We start from the raw sequence: 26172 nt of genomic DNA, 5'->3' as shown, positions 1-26172 counted from the left end.
TGAATTAAAACATTTGCAGCTTCCTCCACAATATCGGAAATAAAGCGACTCGGCTGCAGCCAAATAGGTTTTACATGAATGAATGTGTAGCGGCCATCTTTGTTTAGTCGTCAGTGAACTTATGGAGGGGGCGGGGTCATCTAAAGTTAGCTTAGCTTAGCTTAAAGCAGAACTTTCAGAGCGACCATAATGATCCAGAATCATCCTCTGGGGATCAGGAACACGAGCGCTGAATGAAGCCGGGGGACGGGGGACGGGGGACGGGGACGTTAGCTCTCTCACCCTGCCGAAGATGGGCACCAGGTGATGTTCACACATGGAGAACATGTCGATGTCTTTGACGATCACCATCTCGTCGTGGTCCTCGTCGAAGATGGCGTCGTTCAGCACGTCTGCAGAGGGAGCGAGAGGACACGGTCTCTATGGGACACGTCATCAGGACACGGTCTCTATGGGACACGTCATCAGGACACGCATGCTATTCCCTAAATGAGCCTTTCTTTCTATTACATTTATTAAAATACCAACTGAGAAATGTATTTAATAATTATTACGAGCAGTTATAACCGTAACAAACAATGTGCAGTTTATAGCAAATAAACAAGCGATTTAAAAAAAAAGGGAAAGAATGATACTTTTAAAATAAAAGTGTAATAAAGTGAATTCATCTGAACCCTTCGAGGCGTCACACAGACGATCCTCTTTTTAATAAAAGCTATTTCACCTTTAGTTTTCCTGCTGTATTCGTTTATCATCTTTCCAAAGCGATTATCTCCACTGGTTAAAAAGGTGTGTTGATATATGAAAGCCGCTCGCATCACTTCCTGTCCCCTGGAGGACGGACGGAGGGAGGGGGGGGACCTCCGTCTCTTTATCGCAGTCTTCTGTAAACAGTGGCGGTCTAATTAGAGCTCTGCTCTCGATGCTTTATTGCATTTTCTTTCTCAGTTGCCGGAGTCCAATAAAGCTTTATCTGTTTGTGAGGACGCAGACGCGCTCGCGCTCACGCCGCCGTCTTCTCATTTCCTGGATCGGGGGGGGGGCACAGTGAGACAGCAGAGACCCGACCTGTTGCTTCGGCCTCTGCTGCGTATCCTTCAAGTCCGTCCCTGATGTTACGTTCGTCATGGAGAACTTTCCCAGCACCACCTACTCTGTCCTTTATCCCCTCCACCTCCTCTGTCCTTCATCCCCTCCACCTCCTCTGTCCTTCATCCTCTCCATCTCCTCTGTCCTTCATCCTCTCCACCTCCTCTGTCCTTCATCCTCTCCATCTCCTCTGTCCTTCATCCTCTCCGCCCACTCTGTCCTTCATCCTCTCCGCCCACTCTGTCCTTCATCCTCTCCACCTCCTTCATCCTCTGCATCTCCTCTGTACCTCCTCTGTCCTTCATCCTCTCCACCTCCTCTGTCCTTCATCCTCTCCATCTCCTCTGTCCTTCATCCTCTCCACCTCGTCTGTCCTTCATCCTCTCCATCTCCTCTGTCCTTCATCCTCTCCACCTCCTCTGTCCTTCATCCTCTCCACCTCCTCTGTCCTTCATCCTCTCCATCTCCTCTGTCCTTCATCCTCTCCACCTCCTCTGTCCTTCATCCTCTCCACCTCCTCTGTCCTCCATCCTCTCCATCTCCTCTGTCCTTCATCCTCTCCATCCGCTCTGTCCTTCATCCTCTCCACCCGCTCTGTCCTTCATCCTCTCCATCTCCTCTGTCCTTCATCCTCTCCGCCCACTCTGTCCTTCATCCTCTCCATCTCCTCTGTCCTTCATCCTCTCCATCTCCTCTGTCCTTCATCCTCTCCATCTCCTCTGTCCTTCATCCTCTCCATCTACTCTGTCCTTCATCCTCTCCATCTACTCTGTCCTTCATCCTCTCCATCCGCTCTGTCCTTCATCCTCTCCATCTCCTCTGTCCTTCATCCTCTCCATCTCCTCTGTCCTTCATCCTCTCCATCTCCTCTGTCCTTCATCCTCTCCATCCGCTCTGTCCTTCATCCTCTCCACCTCCTCTGTCCTTCATCCTCTCCATCTCCTCTGTCCTTCATCCTCTCCACCCGCTCTGTCCTTCATCCTCTCCATCTCCTCTGTCCTTCATCCTCTCCACCCGCTCTGTCCTTCATCCTCTCCATCTCCTCTGTCCTTCATCCTCTCCGCCTCCTCTGTCCTTCATCCTCTCCACCCGCTCTGTCCTTCATCCTCTCCATCTCCTCTGTCCTTCATCCTCTCCGCCTCCTCTGTCCTTCATCCTCTCCGCCCACTCTGTCCTTCATCCTCTCCATCTCCTCTGTCCTTCATCCTCTCCATCTCCTCTGTCCTTCATCCTCTCCGCCTCCTCTGTCCTTAATCCTCTCCGCCCACTCTGTCCTTCATCCTCTCCGCCTCCTCTGTCCTTCATCCTCTCCGCCTCCTCTGTCCTTCATCCTCTCCATCTCCTCTGTCCTTCATCCTCTCCATCTCCTCTGTCCTTCATCCTCTCCACCCGCTCTGTCCTTCATCCTCTCCGCCCACTCTGTCCTTCATCCTCTCCATCTCCTCTGTCCTTCATCCTCTCCATCTCCTCTGTCCTTCATCCTCTCCACCCGCTCTGTCCTTCATCCTCTCCGCCCACTCTGTCCTTCATCCTCTCCGCCTCCTCTGTCCTTCATCCTCTCCGCCTCCTCTGTCCTTCATCCTCTCCGCCTCCTCTGTCCTTCATCCTCTCCATCTCCTCTGTCCTCCATCCTCTCCACCTCCTCTGTCCTTCATCCTCTCCATCTCCTCTGTCCTTCATCCTCTCCACCTCCTCTGTCCTTCATCCTCTCCATCCGCTCTGTCCTTCATCCTCTCCACCTCCTCTGTCCTTCATCCTCTCCGCCTCCTCTGTCCTTCATCCTCTCCACTTCCTGCAGGACTTCCTCTCCAGACGAAGCGTGATGGAAACAACAAATGATACTGCTGCTCACTACAGCGTCACACACACACACACACACACACCCTGGAGGATAATGCGTTAAGTCAACCGTAACTAGATAAAGGAAGCTGGTGCAGACGCCCCGAGTGACAGAGACGAGGCGTCTCTCAGGTAGTGACAGCGTCACTGATCATCGGCTCTACGTTTCATAGTACTGCACACGCACACACGCACACGCACACACGCACACGCACACAGGAGCGGCCACATGTTGACACGTTGTGAATGAAGCAGGAGACAATGGAGGGAATCACTCAATATAAACAAGGTTATTCATTCATAGTAAAGGCAGCCACACACACACACACACACATATTCTTAACACTGGCTGTATGTTTGTCATCCCCAGATGTTCACGCCTTTAAGTACACAACAAAGCAGAGTGAAAATGATTCAACCTTGTTAACAGATATTTGTTATAAACTGAAATAACACAAGTAGCGTAACAAGTGTTTCTCCTCTTTCAGCACAAGGTGAGAACGATTAAACAGAATCCCTCATAGGAGAACGCATTGGTAATTCAGATGTTGAGATGCTGTCAAGGGCCTCATTAGCTGCACCAGCTGAGTGTTTGAGACGGAACTCGTCAAACATCTGGACGAGACACCGTTGCCCTGGAGGGACCAGGAGAAGGAGACAGATGGAGGCACAGTCCTCAGGTCTGGAGGCGTCGCACCGGGAGCCTGCGAGGACCACGTCTTCATTAAAGTCCAATTCTGTGTCTAGTTACTTATGGATGGACACCGTCTGGTGTCAAATCCCAAACTGAGATTTACCGTAAAATCTCTGCATCTCTTTGGCTCATTCCTCGTCGGTCACGTGCTGAACAACAAGAGGATTTTCTGCACATGACTGGTTCAAAGCTGGACCCGTGACCTGAGCGCACACACACGTACACACACACACACACACACACACACACACACACACACACACACACACACACTCCCGTGAACTCTCTGATCAAACAGTGACATTAACAAACGCTGAAACTCTCCACAGACGTGCAGAACACATCTGTTTGTCTTTATGTTCTCTGCTCTTGGGACATAACGGGGGGGGGAGTCTCCTGCAGCAGCCAATCAGGAGCCTGCAGGACACATGTGTACCATCACCGTCACCACCGTCCCCACCTACCGCGAAGACCAACTCTCACTTCTACGCCTCCTGTTCGCTGCATTCCTTCCTTGTTTCATAAAGCGCATAAAACATCCCCCACAAAACCAGCTCCAGATGGGGGAGGGGGGGGGGGGGGGGGGAGGCCAGGGGGGCGAACGGCGTCCCATGTGAAACCGCTTCACACCGGAACATGACTCAGCAAGAGCTGAAGGGCGTCAGGTTCAATACAGAAATGGACATTATTCAGTCTCAATAATTAAGTCAATTAAATGTGACGCCGAGAAAATTAAATTATTATTTCAGTAAACTTCTTCAAAAACATACTTTTTAGTTGTGTGACGTCTGAGGTGTCTTATGTCTGATCGTGTCCCTTCCTTCCTTCATATGTGTCTTATCGTCTCATTGTCCAACGTATGCATGGACACTTCTTTGTTTGTCCAACACACAAGTGGTTGTGCTTCATCCAGCAGCGTTCCATCACCCCGACTCCAGCCTTCATTCCCATGCGAGACACTAAGACGCCTCCCGGGAGTTTGACGCCTTCCAACGGACGTCTCTTCTTGCTAATTGTGCAGCAGCGATGCAAACCGCCCCCCCACATGTTTGTGCATCTGTAATATTGAACACACAACTCTTTTCGAGAGTTCTGTCTTGCTAAGCTGACGGCCATGTTGGTGGATGTTTTCCACTGATGATGCAACAACAAATCCAACAAAACTAAAGGGAATCCTTCCACAAACAGCGCTGTGGATAAATATACGTGTGCAAATGTTTATGCCACTTACATGTTATACTTCATTCACTCTAAATCAATCAAACATCTTATTATCTCCACACACCCGATGAAATGTTTCCATTTTAATCAGTGTAAACTAGTGTTATAACACATCGTTATATTATTATGTGTTAATGTGCTAATCAAAATGTATAATTCCTGTAAATTAATGTATTTTGTGGTGCCGTTCTGTGTCATGTGCATGTACATATTAGCTGTGAGCTTTTTAGTATCCCCTTATCAGTGAAGTACTTCAAACTACTGTACTACCTGTACAAAGTAGTATTAAAGACAGGACACGTGAGGAGCGTTTAACTGCCACCTGTCAATCAACCCGAACCCCCCCCGGAGCGCCTGCGTGGCTCCACAGAACTCACCGATGATCTTCTCCTGGTAGCCTTTGGTGAAGAACTGCATGGCGGTGGCGGCCCTCCACGGGGTCTTCAGGAGCCCCTGCCGCTGCGGGTCCTCCCCGAGCCCCCGCAGGATGGTGGTGTACGCCGCGGCCAGGGACGGCAGGCTGGTCTGGTTGTCCTCCACGCTCCTGGTGCGCTCCTCCCGCCAGCTCTCCATCACCGGCCGCGGCGCGCCGGGCTCCGCGCGCGGAGGCTGCGGCGCGCAGGCGGACGCGGCGGCTGAAGCGCACCCGGAGCCGCCCGGTACCGGCCGCTTCCCCGTCCGGTCAAAGTGTCCGTTGAGCGCGGAGCCGCCGTCCGCCTGCTCGGTCGGTTCGGAGTGCTCCATCACTTCTTCTTCTTCTTCTGTGGTGGACTTTCGGCTCTCGGGCGGCCACTTGTTGAGTCGGTGCGTCGCACTTGCGTTCTTTAAGTTGAACGCGTCGGGACACTCGAGGCTTTATAAGAGCAGGATAATCCAGGGCGCGCTCCCATTGGCTGGCCGCCTCCACGGGGGCGGGGCCAACATCTCTTCCACCAGGGATTTCACTAACGCATCAAGGAGTAGAACTACTCGGTTACAGGCTACAATACCGCGTTAAAAACCTGGCTCAAGTACAAGTACACAATCATCTAGTTCACAGGAGTCTTTTTTCATCTTCAGTGCGATCGAGTCATAACGAGTTTTTAACCCAAAATCGGAGGCGAGATGATGTAAAAATATGAATTGTTTGTCAAGGAAATGGGCTTTTTAAAACTAAAACACATTATCTTTAATTGACTTAAGGTCCACATATCTGTAAAAATAAAACTCCAAGAAACAACTAGAATAACTCACTTGCTTTTCAATAATTCAAATGAATTCTTAGTCGCTTGTTTTCCTCTTTTTAATACAGGTCTTATATTTTTAGAGTCATTCTTTTAAACATTTTTTTTGCCGGTTGCATCTTTATAAAGAAGACTAATTAAAAACCAATACATTTACACAATTATTCACATTGTCTGCGCAGGTGGACGAACTTAACTTCCCTGTGAGGAGTCAATGAGTGTGGGGTTGAAATGATGCATCATGGGAAATGTAGGACCAAATGTTTCACCTCTTTAAATCACTAAGCAGCTGTTGAAGCCTTTTCTAAATGAAATCACACAATTTTCTTTTCTTTTTTTTTTTTAGGGACAAAGTGGATCCCCAGAAAAGTTTGGGAAACACGTAATATTCATCCGCCGCTGAAAGTAGTTCCGACCGAAGCTCCGCCTCCTCTCGGCGAGCAGATGGTCTCTTAGAGCCGGACGGACAGAGTGAACACAACACAATAAGAACACAACTGTGACGTCTACCTTTTAAATAAAAAATGATCATTGAGAAAAGTAAACCAACAAACATCTACATTTATTCAACTTTTAAAATACACAGAAGAAACACCACGAATGTAAGAGATGACGGTCCAGCTGATCACTAACCGAAGGCCTCTTTAAACCTTCAGAGTGCCTCAAAGAACAGAATCAGCAGCACGGACACGTCGAGGATCTAAAAGTTAGTTTTTGTTAAAAGCAAACGCTGAAAGCTTGGCGGAGGGATCCAAAGATCTCTTCTTCTTGGCACCATTTTCATCTGCTTCTACCGCTCCACGCTCGTCATCTCCTCCTCCTCCTCCTCCTCCTCCTCGCTTCCTCTTCTTCAGGTCGGCTGCTTCTCCTGTTTGGCTTTTTGCTCTTTCCGTCCACGACTGAAAGAAATGATACAAAAAAAAAAAAAAAAAAAAAAAAAAAGGTATGAAACGTTAATTACAGGACAAAGTCACATTGTTCTGTTTCAATGCACCTGGAGCGCACAAACACACACAAATAGCACCCTGTCATGTATAATCACCACTGACAGGCTGCTGCCTCTTTTTCCCTCCGCGTGGTCTTGTTTATTTTCTGTCTGAGCAGAGACAAAAGGAAGCGCTTTCCTGGACGTAATGGAGTTGGGATGAATCATCGGGCCTGGTGTGTGTGTGTGTGTGTGTGTGCGCCATATTAACCCCCATTTATATTCACACACACACACACAATACAAAGCTGTGACGTCTCGCACAGCAACTGTCAATTTATTGCATTGGACTGAATGATGTAGTTATGGGGGGTGAATTTAAAAGATATAACGACGTATAATGAGAATTACCAGTGAGGTGTATTTTAGGACTCTGACTTCCTGTTAAATGAAGATTTCTTTGGCTCTTCGTCTCATTTCCAAAGAACATCCACGTTGGTTTGTGCTCCCTTTCATCATTTATCGCGTCTCACGATGGTCGTGGACACGGACGGGTGGAACGTACGTCCTCGGGTTGAAGAGCATGACGCCCTACACTTCAGATGGATGCGCAGCTCTCGAGTCGAGTCGGGCCAGACCCCCCAGACCCGCCTCAGCACGCTTATCGCCCAGCTGTCTACGCCAGCACCAGAGAAGAAGTCGTCTCCTACCGCGAGAATCACGTAATAAAGGCCCTGGTTTCTGACAAAGGGTCATGTGATAGGATCTTAACCCGGATCACACAACGTGATCAAACAAACGACAAAACAAGAAGGGTCCTTCAGAATAAAGGAGGCGAGTGAACCATCAAAGTAAGAGCGGCCCTTCAAAATAAGTGCAAACAGAGCGTTTAAGCAGAGCCGTCACGCAGGCGTCTGTCCTGCAGCGGCTCGCTGCTATTATCATATGATCAATGCTTTGTGGCCTCGCGGCCCCAACGCGCTCTGCAGGGTTCCCAAGCAACAGGTGCCCCCCTCCCCCACACACACACACACACACACACACACACACACACTCGAGTGTCCTCCGGCTCGGCTGAGGGTCTTGATGTATGCCGGGTCAGGCACAGACATCAATGCCTATTAGGGATGGTGTGGATGAAAGGAGGAGGTGCGTCATTACAACCCCCCCCCCCCCCTTTATTCACCCAGCGACTGATCTGTTCCGGTCGGCCGTATGAGCTGAAACACTTTGAGGAGGTGCAGACGTCTCATCAGACCCTTCAGGCTCCTCTCTGGAGCCCTGGGGGGGGGGGGGGGGTGGTGGGGGTAGGGGGGCTCTCACCAGTCGCTCCTCTGCTGACAGCGTCCTGAAGCGCCCCATGGCCTCCTTGATGACCTCGGTCTCCTCCAGCTCGGGGTGGTCGGCGCTGATGCTCTTCCTGTTCTCCTCCAGCCACAGCTGGAAGCCCGTCTTCGGCCTGAAAACCCACAAGAACATTCAGTGCCCCCGCTGGGCCCCCTGCCCCCCCCCCCCCCTTTCAAAAAGGGTTCTGCAGCTCCATGTCTCACCTCTCGTTTTCGCCGCTGTCTGCAGGCGGTGCTGGGGGCGGGGTTGGAGGCGGGGCTTCAGGTTGCTTCTGCGTGATCCCCTGGGTCTTCTTCTTGGAGCTCGTCATCTGCAGCAGAGTGGGCTGAGTCTGGAGACGAGGAAACAAAGGAAGGATGAGAATGTTCAGACGTCTTACAACTCAAATCTCACCACAAAAACAATTCTACACCTAAATGAGTAAAAAACATTCACTAGAAACGATGACGCCATGAAGAATTCATCTGAGACCAACAGTCATGTGACGTAAACCAGCGGCTCCGACACATTGCGGTGAACTTGAGGGAAACGGGGCGCGCGTCGTAAAGAGATCCCGATACCTTGCTTCTGGGTCGGGGGGGCAGCGGTTTGAGGACGGGGCCTTTGTTTGCTTTCCCCGCAGAGCCGGCGAGCGGCGACGCCTTCCTGCCGGACGCCATGTTGTCCAGGATGTTGGTCCCGCGTGGCGCCGCCGCCGCCGCCGAGGGGGAGAAGGAGGCAGAGGAGGAGACCTGCGGAGGCACAAAGCTTCACTCACGCTTCTGCACATTAAACCATCGCAATCAAACACGGCGGCGCTGCGCTCACCTTGAAGGGATTCGCACGTCCGGCTTTACCAACTGCAAAGGACAGAATATGTTCTGATCACATGACGGGAATATCAAGTATTAACCCCAAACACAGCCTGTTCAGCTGCATCAGACCTCTGACACGCTACTCCTCCCCGTTTAAGGACTTTACACCCAGTAATATTTCTATACAAATGGAACGTGTAATTGTGCCCGTGGAATCAAAGACATCTCACACACTTCCTGAAACCTGCCGGCGGCGGCGGCTACTCACTTGGTGTCAGAGAAGGTGAAACCGCAGGTGAAGCAGCTTCTTTAGCAAACGGATTCACACCTGCAGAATGAGACACGGCCCATAATGACGTCATTGACCACACACACACACACACACACACACACACACACACACACACGAGGCCGCGGTGGAACTGACGTTTTCTGGTTTCTGGTTCCTCGTCTTGCTCCATCTGCTCCACCTCCTCCTCCTCCTCGGGCTCTGGTACCTGCTCCACCTGCTCAGGTCTGTTGCTCCGGCGTCCTCCCGTCACCTGGTACCTGTCCCGAATAACAAACTCGTGAATCACCATCTTTCGCGTCGTCTACCTCCAATGTGTATCCGCCACATACGGAGTCCCGCCTTTAAACTACACGCCGCCGTTACCCAGAAGGCCGTCTGGCGGCGGCCGGGTGCTCCGGCTCTTCTTCCGATTCCTCCTCCTCCTCCTCCTGCTGCTGGAGCCGGTTGGCCTTCTCCAGGGCGACCTCGCTGAGGCGCTGGGCGAGGCCCATGCGGCGGGAGCGCGAGGCGTAGCGGATGGCGAGGGTCACCGCGTTGTGCGTCATGAGCTCCGCCAGCTCCACACAGCGGAACTCCCTCTCCAGCTTACAGGAGAGCTGCAGGAGAGACGCAGACCACCTCCTTATTCATTACACTTCCAATGAATCTCTGCATTTAAAGTTAAATTAACATCATACCGTGGTTTATATTTTGCAATAAATATTGCAAAAGCTGATCAGACAAATAATAATAATAACGACTCACTGCAAACATCTTCATGAGCAGCTCCTGCTGCTCCTTCTGGGAGCGAGTCTGAGCCTCCTCGTCCACCTCGTAGCCGCTCGCCGACAGGAAGCCAAAGTGGTTCTCGAAAAGGACGGAACGCAAGAACTGCTCCTGGAGGAGAGACAGAGGAGGAGAGACAGGAGTCACTGAGGGAGTCTCCTCACAAGGAAGCAACCAGGGAAACGTCTCCTCGAGGCGGGTCGACGGGACTCTGGTCATTCAAACATTTGCTTGAAATTCTGGTAATAAAATAGTAATATAATCCTCCCAGGTGTCGTGTTGTTTTAGTCCAGGCTAAGATCACGTTTACTGCATTACGCTCCAATCCGAGCTGACGTTAGCAGACGTTAGCTCGGCGCTAGCGGTTTACCTCCATCAGCCCCTTCTCCGTGGAGGTCTGACACATGGGCAGCTTGAAGGGCAGGATGGCCACGGCCGGCCTGGGGGGGGCGGTGGTGTTTCTGTAGGGGCGGGGATGGAGGGTACGAGTAAGGCGGATGTGAGTTTAGGTGTTGTAATTTGGCCACGGCCGGCCTGGGCAGCGTGGGGGGGTACCGGGAGCCTTTGCAGGGGATGCACCTGAGAGCAGGAGGAACATCAGGAGAACTAAACGGGTCCTGCAGGTCGACTTTTAATGGAATATAGATTGTCTTTAGTTATGAGTCCACCATGTGAGGGTCCAGGTACGGTGCGTTCAGGTGAAATAAAACAAAACAGACTTCACTTTGCTTCCCGTATTAAAATACTGACCAGAACTCTAACCAGCAGTTTACAGGAAACAAATCCTTGAAGTTCATGACTTGAGTCATTAAGTGTCTCATCTTGAAGGACATTCGGGGTAATGAGCCGACTCACCTGAGCTGCTGGGGGTTCTCGTGGACCCCCACCACCCAGTAGTGGTCCGACCGGCTTTTGCACGTTTCCCCGGTGTTGCACACGGGTGTCCAGGTGTTGCCAAGGGAACGGTTGAGCATCCGGACCGCCCCCTCCGAGTCCGCGTAGCACGGAGTGCCTGGAAACCGACAAACCTCTTGTGGATTTGAGCTACTTTAATAAAAACTCACCGCGTCTCCAGAGGTATGAAAACACACGCTGACCCTCGGCGGTGAACCCGAGCCACGTCAGGTGGGACCGGTGGGACAGCGGCAGCGCTTCCCCGCGGATGAGCTGCCTCTTCCTGGGCCCGAGCCGCAGCAGCTGGACCCCCAGGGCCTGATCCCCGTCGAAGCCGGGGGCTGAGGACGGAGACGGGAAGCTCACGTGAGGGGCTCAGTGAGAAGAGCTGCTCTGGTTTCACTTCATTTCTCTTAACTGACACGGAGAGTTCAAGGCCGAAGTAAAACCTTCCTCTGGACCAGCGGTTCCCAAACTCAAGAACGCCGCGGCCCACTTTGAAATCTGCCCCACCCAAACCTTTACTCACAACTCTGATCAAAACATAATGGTTAAATGACCTTAAGAATTTAACCAAAATCAAACATTGCGCGAGCAAAAGTCCGTCTCCGTGAGGTATTTGCTCGCTTGTGAAACGTGAACTTTGTTGCTCGCGAGGAGAATCTCTGCTCGCGCTCGAAGGGGTTTTCCACGCGCTCGCTGTTGTTCTTCCTGACAGTAAGGTGGAGACGGTGCTTTCAGGGTCCGATCGATGCCGCGAGGTGCGTCCGCTCCCGCCGCCCCCTTCGCCAGCCACGCCTTAAATCTTCGGCTTTTCAAAATTGAAAATTAAAAAACTATTTATTGTAAATGACCTCTCGTGGCCCACCTGCAGTACCTTCGCGCCCCCCTGGTGGACACTTTGGGAATCGCTGCTCTAGTCCTTAAAACCATTAAATAAGATCCGGTACTAAAGCGTCAGCTGCAACAACTGAGACTTAAAAAAATATACTTACTAGATACTAAAGCTTCTTTTAAAGCTTTAACATCTGTCGTCACCTTAAAATACGTTATTGTGTTTAAACCGGCGAGAATAAAGTAATAAAAGTATTTATACTATTTCATCTCTGCCGTTGTTGCTGGCGGCAGGTGACTAAGAGGAAGGTGGAGGTTTTCTTTAGATCTGATCAATACAATGACAGCACTATTGATCCGGCTCATTGGCTCGGTTCTTCGTCGATACACAACACTTCGATTAAGTTGTGAAATAACAGTAAACAAATCTTGACTTCATTGATCATCACCGTGGTTACCGGCTGCTCCACCGACAGACTCAATTCTGAGGGTTTGATGTGCGCGTGTGTCCCTCCCCCCTCTCTCCCCCCCTCCCTCCCCCTCTCTTACCTCGGTGGTAGACGATAAGCAGCTGCTCCCCGTGCCCCGCCATGCAGACCACGTTCCCCTGCAGGCTGAAGACGTCCCTCTGGACCCCCCCCACGGAGAAGAGGCGGAGCATCAGCGCGCTGGTAGCGACCGCCGCCCAGCCCCCCCCGAGGCACAGCGCCCGCGCCTCCTCGCCCGCCGGCAGGTCCACCATCCAGTCCTTGTTGGTGTCCCAGGAGGAGAAGTGGAGGCACTGCAGCTTGCTGAGGAGGAGGAGGAGGAGGAGGTGAGGAAGGGTAGAGCAGGGTTAGTTCTGAGGGGGGAAAGAGGGGGGGTCTACCTGGCGAGCTCCTCCGTGCCGGGGCAGGCCAGCAGCACGGCCTCCTGGGAGAGGTCGGCCATGGTGTGACCCAGCGAGTTGGTGAGGTGCATGGCGTGGTGCACGGCCGTGTCGTGGAACTCCACGTCGACGGCGTTGTCCTGGTCGTCGTTGTAGCCGCGAACGATTCCGACAGAGTTCCACATCTGGAGGCAAAGCGTTTGTCCATTTTTAATTCTTTCATTAAAGTCGTGTTTCACGTGAACAGGAAGCACCGATCTCCTCCCTTCCTGTCAGGTTAGTTCAGGGCCCCCAGGAGATTTGCACTCTGGCCCTCAGAACATTTGACCTGCTTTATAGTCACAGTAATCTGGATAAAAAGGTCATTGAGCTCATCTTTGCTTTGAGTTGAAGATGAAGATGATTAAGAGGAGAGGATGGACCGACCATGAAGCGGTGCGTGAGGTGAGCCGGCGTGGAGCCCGGCTGAAAGGCCTTCTGCGGCGGCGTCGGCAGGGGCCCCTCGTAGACGGGGCGAAGGGGCCCCGGCGGGGGGGCGGCCGGCGTGACGGCGCTGCTGCCGTCGTCGTCGTCCCCAAATTTGTCCCGACCAAACTTCAGCGAGCCGGCGTCTGAAGAACAAAAACCACAACGGTTTACTTCACGTGTTAAATCCTCTCCGCTCGCGTCCAGTCGAAGCTGCTCTGGTTTGTTGTCACATAAAGATTCTAAAACCAAAATAATGATCCTCGCTCACCCAGCGAGAGCTCGTCGTCCAGGACCGCCCCTCGGTTCCTCGGCCGCCCCGTCGCCGGCATCAGGCAATCGTCATCGTCTTCGTCGTCCCCGGGTTTCTTGACCGGCGAGTTGTTGCCGTCGCTCAGGCCTTCGTCCATGACCCGGCCGTCGTCGTCGTCGTCAAACAGGTCGTCGTAGTCTTCGGCTGCTTTCCTCGCCGGCTGAAAGTTCAGAGTCAACGAAGGAAACGGAAAATATCGAAACCGCGCGGTTTTGGCAGAAGAAGCTGATTCTGTGCAGACGGTTTAAAAAGAAAAAAAAGAAATGATCAGAACATTCGCTGATTTCTCTTCCATCAATTGATTGAATCATCTAACCTTGGTGGAGGAGGAGGAGGAGGAGGTGGAGGAGGTGGAGCCGAGTCCGTCCAGCAGACCCAGGCAGCCCTCCGTGTCTGTGTAGGCCAGCTGGCTGCCTGAAGGACTCCAGGCCAGGCCGCACACCGTGAAGCCCTTCTCGTGCTTCTGCCTGCGGACGAGACCAGGCGCCGTCAGCCGGCGCCGAGGTCGCTTCGGAAGAAACCATCCGCCCCCGTCCTTACCTTTCCACGCAGAGCTCGCTGGTCACGTCCCACACCGTCAGCGAGCCGCCCACGCCGCCCGCCGCCAGGAAGCGGCCGCACGGAGACCAGGCCACCACGTTGATGAGCTGCGGGGGGAAGGGGGAGGAGCTAAGTCACAGCTTCCGGGCCGAGGGCCAATGGGAGACAGGGCCCGCCCCGGAGGAGGCCTACCTGCGTCTGCAGGTCATCAGACAGCGTGCTGGCGAGATCCCAGGAGCCCCGCGCGTACAGGTGCACCTTCGTCTCCACGGGAACCGCTAAAGCCTGAGCAGACGTTTGGATTCATTACATCACGCCGGCTGATTAAGGACGCGCTGCGAGGACGGGGGGGGGGGGCGCGGGTTGTGACGCTGACCTTTGCCCCCGCGGGCTGCCAGGCGAGCCGGCACAGAGACTTGGCGTTGCTGACGTCGTTGGTCTTCTGCAGCAGCGGCCAGCGGATCAGCTGGGACTGAGCGGGGGGGGGAAAACACAAAGCAGAGCATGCTGGGGAACGCCGAGCGAATCAAAGGGCCGAAGCACGAGAAGAGCCACGCACCTGCTCCTCGATGTTCCACACCGCGACGGAGCCGTCGCAGCTGGCGGACGCCTGGCGGAGAGAGCAGAGGACTTTCGTCTCATTTCAATACGGTTTTCTGTTCTCATTGTGCAGACGCAACACGCCAACACCCCATTTAGCTTGAAGAAACATCAAACCCTGGTGACAGCCGCAGACTTCACATGAAATGCCTGTTTTGGTTGACAGTTTGGTTAAATTTCGTTCTAAATAATAAGCGAGGAGACGCGTCGACGATGAGCAGAACTTCGTACGAGCACACTTCAACCCCCGAAGCGTCCCTGTAAATTCAGCCAGTGGTTCTACTCAAGAGCCGAGTCGCGAGGGTCGCCAGCGCGGAAACGTCTAACATCCAGAGGTTTTCACGCACCAGGAAGTCGTCTTTGGGGTCAAGGGTCACGCTGAGGACGGGCGCTTCGTGGCCTCGCAGCGTTTTCTGCTGGCTGCTGTCCGACACCTCCACCACCTTCACCATGAAGTCACTGCAGGCAAACAGAGAAATAGATCTGAATATGTGGACGAGACCTCCGTCCTGACGGGGGGGAGGAGGTGGGGGGGGGGGGATCAGCCGCTGTGCAAATCGGCAAATCAATGACCGAGGGAGGCAAAACGATGCCGCTCTGCGGCACAATGAAGACGTCCAATTATTGTTACAAATCGATTCCACAAACACCCACAAGAACTATTTCCCAACGGAGGCATTAACTCTGGAGCCGATGAATCCAGCGACAAAGTGATGGCGTGTTGCGGCCCTGCGACATATCGACCATCGCCACGCTGAAATGAGCGAACCGACCCCTCCCCTGCCTTTGTACCTGGAGCCGGCAGCCACCCTGGAGCCGCTGCTGTTGAAGGCGACGTGCGTGGCGTTGGTGGTGAACCGGGTCAGGATGCCGTCCGGATCGCCGTCGGGAAACGTGTGGATCTGCACCGTGTTGTTGGAGCTCGCCGTGACCAGCTTGCCGTTCTGTGGCGGGGAAGGACAGAAATGAATCGCCCGTCCTCAAAAAGATTGCAGAGGCAACCAGCTGACAGATGGCGACCGAACCTTGAGCGCCAGAGAGTACGCCTTCTCCCCCACGGTGATGAACTTGGGATCGTCGTCATCCAGACCCTCCCAGATGCGAACATCTCCGTCGTTCCCGCAGGTCACCAAGAACCTGAGGGCGGTTTCACAAGACTTATTGGGACAAGCGTGCTCGGTTCCTCGGCATCTGGCCGTGAAGGTTCCTGATGTTGTGCAAATCTAAAGCCAGTGTTTGGTTTGACCCCTCTGGGCTACTGTAGGTAATAACGTGTCATGAAATGAAAGAAATGAAGAAGCAACAGTAGAAGCGCCCGTGACAACAGTTTAAAACGTGAATACTTGTGGCAGAACTCACCTCCCAGAGTCATCGAAGCAGACCTCGGTGTGTCCCTCCGAGTGCCCGTAGCGCATCGGCTTCCTCTCGCAAGGCATCTTTGCACAAAACACCGGACTGGCAAAGCGGGAGAACACCGCAAATAAATACAAACAAGTGAGTACTTCCACGCGTTGGCGAGACGCACGAGTGACGCGTGCGGGCAACGCGGCTGCCCTCCGGCCCCGTCACGAGCTTCCGCGGCTCGTTCGGGCGCCTCGGCTAGCCGAGGAGCTAAGCTAACAATACCTGTAGCGTTAGCTAAGCGACGCTCTTTCAAAGCCAACCGGCGGATCGGTGGACGGTGTTTCCGGTACGACGCGTTCACCTCAGACCGAACGGGGCGCTGCGCGTGTTTATTCATGTGTCATTCGGAAGTTAGCGGGGCAACTTACAGCTTCTCCGGTGCGCAGAGTCCACGGCGCGGAGCCTCTCGTCTCCTGAATCTCCCGCGCTGCGTTGAAGACGATGACGCGCTGCGCCGCTACTACGTCATGACGCAATCGACGTAACTGCTCGTACTTTAGAGGGCGCGCGGAGCCGAGAGCCTCTACTGAGACAACGAGTACTGCTGTGTGCAAGTACAAAAATATTATATATCATTTAAACACCAAATGCACTTTACTTTCTTTACTTACTTACTGAATCTGAATAGACGAGGAATGATACAGCCAAATACATAAAAATATATACATTGCTGGATTATAATTATTGATTTATTAATCAGTTAAAAATGTACAGTTGTTAATAGTGGAGGTAGTTTTAATTATATTTTCTTGTTAAGTTCCGCAATAATCTGGACTAAAAGGTACGATATACCTCAAAAATGAAGTAAAAGTAGTAATTAACAAATCGAAATTCAATGTTTTGATAGTTGGTTTTCATATTGTATGTATTTATACATCTTTGCGATTTTCAATCCTCATTTTTATTGTTTTGGATTCTAGTAATGCAAAATCACATGGATTGTATTTTTATTTTACTTGTGTGTCTGTGTTGTTTTAATATTGCTCTTCAGTACTTTGGGTTGTATCATTGTATGAAAGGTGCTGTGATAAATAATTACGTATTATTATAACTTAAGGCCCCCTGTATGAAATGGAAATACTCAAGCAGAAGTATATCCACATTGTACTTTTATATATACTGTATATATTATATAGATAATGTATTAGTTACAGCAATGCAATCTGTCCTCCATGATTTGGTCTCTTTACCAGAAGTCAGTTATTTATATATATATATATATATATATATATATATATATATATATATATATATATATATATATATATTGCTGAAGTAGCCGACACACCAGACAACCTCATCTCAACTAAACTTGACCGCATATTTACACAACTATAAGCGTCGTCTCTCCCAAACCTGACTGAACACAACAGAAAATCCATCATTTCACTATTAAAAATCTTCTCATCTCATTTATTTAAGTCATGAATCTGCTCACTTTTATGTCTCATACGGTTGCTTTAATCATCTTTATTTTTTAACAAGTCGTACAAATATTGCATGAAAAGTTAGACTATTTAATTGGAGCATCTGTTACAGATGTTACTGAATGTATTAATTGGATGTAAAATGTATTCCCTTACATCATATTTTGTATTTCAGACCTTCACACTGCAAACACGGTTTTGTCTCGGGGGGATAATTTGATTAGTGCAACAGGAAGTAGTCTGCCAATAAAAAAGAACCAGACCGGGATCATGTGCAACAGCGCTGCAGCATCCAGTTTCACATTACAGGCGACTGGCTGCATGTTCCGTTTCCCGGATGTTGGATGCGTAATATATATATATATTATTCCTTATCTATCATACTGTAGGCCGTATGTTTACGTGAAGACCGGTCTGAGACCTGGTCACAATACATTTGCATTTTTTAATTTCTGTACACCAGTTTACCATACTTTTATTTTCTCTGTATGTTGTATCATATTTCACGTCCTTATTAACTTGTACTCTCGTGATTTGATTTTTCTCATCGTTGTTATGAGTATACAGTTAAGAACTAAGAGACAATTAAAAAACATGAACTCAAATCCCGACAGGTCAACGGAGGTGATGCTGACAGGGAAAACTTTGATGAATAGAATAACACATAATGTCAAAAAAAGACCACGTGAAACCTGATATCTGACCACAAACACCAACATAAAACGTTTAAAGCAAAAGGCGTGAGATGATTATTTCACGCCAGCGTTTGGATTCAAACGAGTCACCTCGGGGCGGATCTTTCCTTTTTGTTCTGGGATGTGAACGACATGAATCAGTTTTTAGAAAGAGAACTTCGTCGTCCTCTTCATGTCCTTATCTCCTCATTGGCTCCGCTGCAGCGCTGACATTTAGAGGTGTCTTCCCGTCGCGTCCCGTTTGCCACAGAGGGACACGTGGGCCTGCACGGATGGACGCGCACGACTCCAACTGTCCAGAGGGGACACAAAACCTGAGACACAGTCGATGTTCTTTATTGTTATTTTGTGTATCGGTGTGGTGAATAAAACAGAATCCTCGGGGGGGCAGATGACTGCTCTTTGATTACAGTAAGTTAGTGTATTTCTACCATCCAGAAGAGATACTGTGGAAGTCGAAGCCAGTGAAATACTGTATTTTTAAAAACAGTTTCAGCAAATTACTGTACGTTGCTGTATTTCTTCAACAGAGTAGATATACTTGGAGTTCTGTTACAAGCAAACTGGCGGCCAGTAATTTACTGTTTCTTCACAGTAAAAAGTCGCCGCGTCAGATGCAGAAACACTGCAAGTCTCACAGAAAACAACAACTAGTTAAATTCAATTAGTTAAAAACAGATTAGTCCCCTTATATGAAATTGTTGTTTGTTGTGTGATTGAGATTTAAATAGATTTGCAGTGTTTTCTCTTCCTAACTGACGTCATTTCTATCTGCGTGTGCTTTTCTTCTTCTTCCCTGTAAACATTTAGTTCAATAACAGTCCTGGCAATAAGCTGCAGAGGCACGACTGATGTTCAAACATCCAACGAGCAGCAGCTGAGTCCAGGTTCAGGATGGATGGAGTCTAGAGGGAGGGGGGGCGCCACCTGGCGGCTGTGGAGATGAAAGCAGGCCAACAAGGACGGTGCAGTTCCTCTCGTGGCCCCTGGAGGTGACGCGTGACGAATCATTGATTGAGTGGAAGGGAGGAGAATGGTTGCAGATGATTGCAGGTGTCCTAGCAGTATCTGGACTTTGCTCCAGACTCAGTTCAAATCCACTGCATCAAACCGGTTTTGGTTCTTACATCTCCTCAAACACCTCAAAGTCTCCACTGCTGCACCTTTCGGACCTCAGAGTTCTGCAAAGGCCTCTTCGCCGAGCCATCGCGCCACCTTTCCCCCTCACACGGCGCAGGCCCCGTCGCACCTGACGTGGTACTGTCGCAGGTAGTCCCTGAGCTGCGGAGGCAGCGGCAGGTCGTCCACGCCCCGGTAGGTGGTGCGGCTGCAGATCACGGCTCTGCACAGGTGCTGCAGGGTGAAGGGGAAGGACCTCGGCAGCGGCCGGGAGAGGAGCGGCTCGAAGAAGAGGCAGGTGGCCGGGTCGCTGTAGTGCCGCAGCAGGCCCGTCACGCTGGCGTCCCGGTACATGCACGGGTCGCGCACGTCGAAGCTGAAGCGCTGGTCGTTCTGCTCGATGCGCGCGTGCAGCGAGCGGCTGTAGCGGCGGAAGCTGACCGAGAAGAGGAACTCGTCCTGGGCGGAGTCCCGCAGCAGGAACGTGCCCTCCGGTTTGCCCTCCAGCAGCTCCTCCGCCTCGAAGCGGTTCAGGACGCCCCAGTAGCAGCAGCTGTTGTTGATCTGCAGGAGATCCGGGACCAGGATGTAGTCGGTGTGGCCGCCCTCTGGCCCCCCGCGGGGACAAGAGGGGTCCCAGTCCTCCAGGCTGGAGCCTCTGGGCCCGGGGGAGCAGCAGATGTCCTCCCAGGCCGGAGGGGTCTGCGGCGGGGAGGCGGAGGAGGAAGAGGCGCTGGGTCCGAGGGGGGCCTCCGTGTCCTTCAGGGCGCCTGGGTGGGAGGCGTGGCTTTTCACAAGGTGCCAACAACGGGCCAGCTCGGATCTGGGCGAGAATGGACACTTGTCCTGCATGAGCTCTGAGACGTGAACTTTGCGCTTGGACCAGAAGAGCACGGAGAAGGGTCGCGAGGAGCCCGGGGGGACGTGGTGCTGGTGGTGGTGGTGGTGGTGGTGGGGGCGCAGGGGGAAACACTGGCCCACAGCGTCCTGGAACTTCTGCCGCAGAGAGCGCCGGGACAGGGCCTTCCGACACGCCGAGTCCCTGTCGCCGGACGCCGACGTGTCCCCGAGTGCGCCGCAGCTGCACCTCCTGTCCCGGCGCCGCCTCGGACAGGAGGTGGACCGCGCGGCCGGATCCTCCGGGCCGTCTGCCGCCGCCGCCGCCGCCGCCCCCCCGGGACTCGACCCGGGGCGGGAGCTTCGGGAGCGCTTCTTCCCCCGCCAGACGTAACTGTCCGCACTCCAGCTGCGGAGGCCCGACTTGGGAGGCGGGTCCGAGCCCGGCGGCGTCCTCTCCGACATGCCTGCGTCCTCTCGTCGCTCTGTGGCACGTGAATCAATACAGGAGTCACATCAGGACGACAGCGGCCGTCGGCGTTATCTCACAGGCTCACGTCTCATCAGAAAATGACTTTTTACCTTTTCTTACTAATCACAAAGAGTTCAATGAGAACACAAAATATCATTGCGGAAACCTTTTTGTGCCTGAAGGGTCCGATTTTAAAACACGAGTAAATCCCTCCACGGAGCCACTAACTTATCGATGATATCTCTTATTTTTAAATCCATCTAGCAGCTGCATTTTGCTAAGATCTTTTAATTTAATCAACGGTTCAGAACCAACTGGCTTATGTCTTCTAATCACCTCCCGAGGGCGAGAAATTAAATTAACAAAGCCGAGTTTAGAAACGGCCTGCAGACAAAAATGGATCTGCTCCGGAGTTTAAAAAACACAGAAATTGGTTTAACATGTAAGCAGACGGGTCCATCCGGGCCGCTCTGGGAGGAGAGGCTCTAGTGGAGCCGCTCACGAAGCTGGTTTTTGAAAGTCTGACCTCATTTAGCGGCGCTTTAGGAGCTGATTCAGATGGTTCTTACCTCTCAGGCGGCAGCAGACGTCCTCGCTCGCTGCACAGCAGACATGTGCTGCAGCTCCGCTTCCTGTCTGATTGTCATGCAGGATCCCCGAGGGGGGGGGGGGGGGGGGGGCCGTTTCCTCTCTGGGTATGAATGAAGGGAGGGAGGGAGGGATGGGCGAGGTGGAGACGGGAGGGAGGGAGGCAACCAGGCGTCCTCGTCCATTGACAGATTCCATCTTCCCAGCTCCCCGTTCACAAAGTGAGTCCACATTATTAGCTCTTATTCATATTATAAAAGGGCCCATTAAACATCCCCATATGATTCAGTGCAAAAAGAGGGTGTCAAACACGTATTATTGCTTTGTAGTTAAATATTTAACATTTATTCCAACAGTTTAACATAATAAGAACATCTTATTCAAACAATGCAGTATATGAATATATATATATATATATATATATATATATATATATATAACAATATTCTGAATATGACATATGTAACCATATTGTAACTATTCTACATATCCAATATAAATATCATATAATAAATATATTATATTAAAGGATAAATATATTACAATATAAGTGGGCTCCGTCTGGTTAACGATGCGTCCGGCGGAGGAAACAACCGGGCTTTTTAAAAAGCTCCCGCCAAACGGCTCCATCGGTGCAGGGATGTCACGCTCACAGTGCGGATGACATTTTGGGAGATCTATAATTCATGAAACAAATAGACTGCAGCTGTCAGACAAACACGATTACCCACTGGCTCAGTGTGTGCGTGTGTGTGTGTGCGTGTGTGTGCGTGTGTGTGTGCGTTGGAACAGATAACGGATGGTCATCAATAAACGCCCGACGTCTCAGATAATGTAGTGACACTCAGCTCGCTTTTAACAGAATATTTAATGCTCTTCACATTATCACAGGAAGCAGAAAACAGATTTATACAACTACAAAAAAAACGGAGGAGAGAAACTGAAAGTAAACGGATCCAACTTTGGACAAAAGGATCCAACATCCTCAGAAGAAAGTGGAACTGAAAATGAATGCAAATGAAAAGCAGAGTCACTTCACTCAAGATTCTAACGTGTTTATTTCAGTTTTTGATTTCATGGAGCAGCAAACACAAATCTTCCATGAGAAAAAGAGATGTACTGTAGGAGACTTAACTTCTAGGCCGAGCAAAGACACTCGTATAAGGACCAGCTTTTATTTATTTAAGTAATCCGACGACATGAATCGGGGATTACTGTCTGTCCCCAGGCCTCATTGCTTCATGTCACTCATGCAACATTCAGCCTCTTCATTGACAAATCGATTCTGGAGACAATAGTCAGTCACAGTCAGGTGACCTGCAGACGAAGACTTCACTCACAAATGAAACAGGAAAACGGAAAAATTACACTAAGCTTTTCACATTTTATTCATAAGAAGAAACAGCGTTTCGGCCCCTGCTGACTGACGTTAGCTTTGAAAACATTAAGTACATTTTGTTTTGTCTGAACGCTGCCATGAATAAACAATACACGCGTGATGTTTGTCCATTTAAGAGATCGTCACAGAGCGTCGTCTCCACGATGTAACGTCGGTGAGCGGACCGTAGCTAAGTTAGCCAGCTAGCAACACTAGCTAAGCTAACGGTCAGCGACGCCGGAGGTTCAGTCATGGCTCAATTCAAAGGGGGCCCAAACGGGGGGCCCCGGGGGACGCCGGGAGGGGCGTGGCCCGGCCTAACAGAGGTAACTCGGTGGGCGCGGTGCTGGTTTATCCAGGAAGCGGCTCCCGCGTTGGCGAACTCCGGTGGACCCGTTAAACGCGACCCGGGGCTCGCATCGGTCCACATCCCCGCAGGCATCGATCGTGAATAATTGATGCTGTGCTGATTGAACGGAGACTCTGCTGCTTGTACTTTTATATGAAGGCTATTACAGTTTTTGTTAATTCATACTTAATGCAGTAAGGACGATGGAAACTAAAAATGCCTTTTTTATATATTCAGATTATTCGTTTGATGCATATTAGTTATTTAAACTGCTCACAAACCGGCATCTTACGGATGAAGAGGTACAAGCGGCTCTAATGAATATCTTTGCAGCCACAGTGGATTTAATGTCTGTGTTTAGTACATTCGCCTGACTGCAGTTCTCCCTCAGCGCCTTTTGACGGCTTTAAGTCCATGAAAGCTTAAACCTGAACATGAGTTCATGCTCTCAGTCTCATAGTTTGAAGTCTTGTTCAATGTTCATTTAGTAAATTCCGGTCCATTTAGAGTCAAACGGACCATGGAGCAGGGGACGCTTTAGGGCGGGGCTACTCGCTGATTGACAGGAGCCAACTTTAACCCTTTTGCGGTGTGTTTTCACTTCACAGAAGATAAACTGTAAACCGGATGTCTAAAGAACGTCTCGGGGTCGCGGTGACCGCGTCCTCCTCTCGTGTGCAGTCCACGCTTTAACGGCCGGTACAATCATGTGAATTACAGAAATTGAATCAGCAGAGAGTCTCTGGCTCCGCCGGTCTCAGTTCATTGATCTGTATCAGAAGACTCGTCTGACTCCGGGGTCTCATTACATCTCCCTTAAAGAAACATTCCAACATTTCTCATGCCTGTGCGTGTGTGTGTGTGTGTGTGTGTGTGTGTGTGTGTTGGTGCTTGAATTTGGGGATTTGGGGATTTTTTTTTAGGTGTTGGTCCATTTTCATTCGTGATGTTCATGTTTTAAAACACTCCAGTTGTAGGACGTGTTTTATTGGTTCTCTATTTCCTGTTACTCCACCGCACGTTGATGAAATAACAGTCCAGAATGACAATGCTATTTCTAACATCGCTTTCATACCTTAATGACATTAAATGACTTCCTGGAGGTTGAATCAATAAGCGAGCCAAGGTCAATAATGTCTGTATTTATGACTAATAATTCCATTTGCAGTAAAAGTAATAGGATGCCTGCTTGCTCTAAGGCAGGGGTCTCAAACTCCGGCCCGTGGGCCACATCCGGCGCCCGGTGCGGACTGCAACGCCACCCTCTTACCCCGGCGACCGCCAGCGGCGCCCCTCCCCCCCTGCACCTGACCCGCACCTGAACTGAGTTTCAGACCGCTGCTCGAAGGCCTTCTAACTACAATCATCCTTCCAGAGACAATTTATTATTTGTCTCTCTTTTATCCATCGAGTACTTTTACTTTAAACGCTCACTTCTTTACCCCAAAATAGTTTAATTGTGTGAAATGAGGTACGTCAGCACTCGAGGATTCCAATAGCCCACGGATCACATGCCCGTTGTTCAGCAGCCGTGGAGACGCTTGGATGTGAATCTGCTGTGGACACGCGAGCCGTATCGACTTCCTCGGGGGAGATTTATTTATGCCTGCAGCCGCCCTCTTCCCGCAAGCAAGGTGCGTCCTGAGAGGTTTCTCCTCTCCGCCATGTTGGACACGAGGTAACCAAAGCCAGGGGCAGAAATACACACACACACTGTCACGAAGGGCAATTCTGACATTTGAGATATATATATATATATATATATATAAAAGAACATTAAGAACATTAAGTTGAAATATGTCATGGGAAGAAAATGAAAAAAATATTTGGTAAAAAACTGAAAATATATTATTTGAAGAATGTCATGGAAAAAAATTAAAATGTGTGTTTATAAGTGTATAAAAATGTTAGAATGTTCTATGGAAAAAAATGAAGGTTTTGACCAAACATTTTTTTGACATTTTATTGTTACTTTTTCTTCCATTGCATTTTTGCCCAAATATTTTTTATTTGACTTTTTTTCCATGACATTTTTTAACCTCATATTTTTCCTTCTCTGAAAAGAAATACATTGTGTTATAAGAGTTATAAGATTTTTCACATATTACATTAAAAAAAATAATAAAATTGTTTTAAAATATCAAGTAAAAAAAGGAATTGCTAAAAACGTCATGTGATTCCACTTCCGTGGTGGAGGATACTTTTTTACCTTTGTTTGACTACTTGAAGTCTTCCATACGAATGCACTCCACGGCGGAGCAGTGCGGTCTGACGGCTCTTTCTTACTTATTAGAATTGAATCGAGTGCTTCTGGTCCTCTCACGTGGAACACGAAGCTCATATCCTACTGAAACCATTCGTCATGGTAAAAAAAAACAACTAAGATTCCAACTCCAGTTTCCCCCTGAAGGCACCGCCTGAGCATTCTGGCCTCCTCCTCCCGGCCTCTAATGCCCCGAGGAGAGCCAAGCGAAAGCATTGAATGTCTCTCGCTAGTCAACGTTTGCACACAAACCCCCCCACCGACAATCGATAACCGAGAGGAAACCTTCCAGTAACTGTCTGAAGGCAGCTCGCAGCTGGAGGATGCTGACAGAACCTCGGCATCCCTGATGGCTCTTCTTCACAGTGTTAAACATCGTCACAGTCTGAAATGACTCGAAAGGATTCGGTGGGTGTCAGCGGGTGCAATTGTTGAGCAGAAGGTAATGAATTCCAGAACAGGATGCTTCTAGAATAACAAAAAAAACATAAAAACATACGGGGGCTGTTGGACATCAGTTGATGCAGATGTTCCTACTGGGAAATGTCAGCGAATATGAGACATGGAAATTAAAGATAAACATTAAAGATCATATATATAAATGTGTTACATTACAGTACAGGTCATTTAGCTGACGCCTTTATCCAAAGCGACTTACATTGCATTTAGAAAATTATTATTATTGTCTCTTTTGGAAGGTTATTCTTTTGTTTCAGTTTTAGTTTATTTAATTTAATTTAATAATTTAATATTTCTATCTTATCTATAAGACTCACTTGTTCACAGTTAAGTCACCTGCATCGATCTTTTATGTGTTTGCCTTTTACTGTTTTACTGTTTATTTTTATTTTATTTTTATTTTTTTATTTTTTGTTTGTTTTACGTTTGCTTGTATTGTTCTATTGATGCTGTTTTTATCCTGTAAAGTGGCTGGCCA

General features: G+C 50.0%; 3 protein-coding genes across 4 annotated transcripts; all 3 read right to left on the bottom strand.

Annotated features, from left to right (window-relative positions):
* Nucleotides 1-9: 9 nt before the first annotated feature.
* Nucleotides 10-5655, bottom strand: LOC144395186 (GTP cyclohydrolase 1-like). Its single transcript, XM_078098094.1, has 2 exons — nucleotides 5221-5655; nucleotides 10-392 (listed from the first exon to the last, which is right to left on the bottom strand). Exons 1-2 carry the CDS (start codon nucleotides 5585-5587, stop codon nucleotides 157-159), a joined length of 603 nt encoding a protein of 200 aa, XP_077954220.1. The 5' UTR covers nucleotides 5588-5655; the 3' UTR covers nucleotides 10-156.
* Nucleotides 5656-6603: 948 nt separating this feature from the next.
* LOC120808538 (WD repeat and HMG-box DNA-binding protein 1) lies at nucleotides 6604-16586 on the bottom strand. Its single transcript, XM_078098093.1, has 27 exons — nucleotides 16476-16586; nucleotides 16063-16158; nucleotides 15729-15840; nucleotides 15496-15647; nucleotides 15051-15162; nucleotides 14663-14713; nucleotides 14480-14575; nucleotides 14296-14388; nucleotides 14104-14210; nucleotides 13880-14030; nucleotides 13522-13723; nucleotides 13212-13396; nucleotides 12786-12970; nucleotides 12467-12708; nucleotides 11287-11424; nucleotides 11045-11201; nucleotides 10724-10768; nucleotides 10560-10629; nucleotides 10169-10300; nucleotides 9788-10020; nucleotides 9560-9681; nucleotides 9401-9460; nucleotides 9146-9177; nucleotides 8899-9069; nucleotides 8542-8669; nucleotides 8315-8450; nucleotides 6604-6965 (listed from the first exon to the last, which is right to left on the bottom strand). The coding sequence occupies exons 2-27, from the start codon at nucleotides 16137-16139 to the stop codon at nucleotides 6774-6776; spliced, it is 3381 nt and encodes a 1126-aa protein (XP_077954219.1). The 5' UTR covers nucleotides 16140-16158; nucleotides 16476-16586; the 3' UTR covers nucleotides 6604-6773.
* Nucleotides 16587-17545: 959 nt separating this feature from the next.
* LOC100190867 (suppressor of cytokine signaling 4) lies at nucleotides 17546-21297 on the bottom strand. 2 transcript variants are annotated; one of them, XM_040195223.2, is made up of 2 exons: nucleotides 21227-21297; nucleotides 17546-20670 (listed from the first exon to the last, which is right to left on the bottom strand). In XM_040195223.2, exon 2 carries the CDS (start codon nucleotides 20648-20650, stop codon nucleotides 19454-19456), a length of 1197 nt encoding a protein of 398 aa, XP_040051157.2. In that variant the 5' UTR covers nucleotides 20651-20670; nucleotides 21227-21297; the 3' UTR covers nucleotides 17546-19453.
* Nucleotides 21298-26172: the final 4875 nt, after the last annotated feature.

This window comes from Gasterosteus aculeatus, unplaced genomic scaffold (assembly GCF_964276395.1).
Source record: "Gasterosteus aculeatus unplaced genomic scaffold, fGasAcu3.hap1.1 HAP1_SCAFFOLD_108, whole genome shotgun sequence".
NCBI lineage: Eukaryota > Metazoa > Chordata > Actinopteri > Perciformes > Gasterosteidae > Gasterosteus > Gasterosteus aculeatus.
The sequence above is the reverse complement of the archived record's forward strand: the minus strand, read 5'-3'. Positions and strand labels throughout refer to the sequence as shown.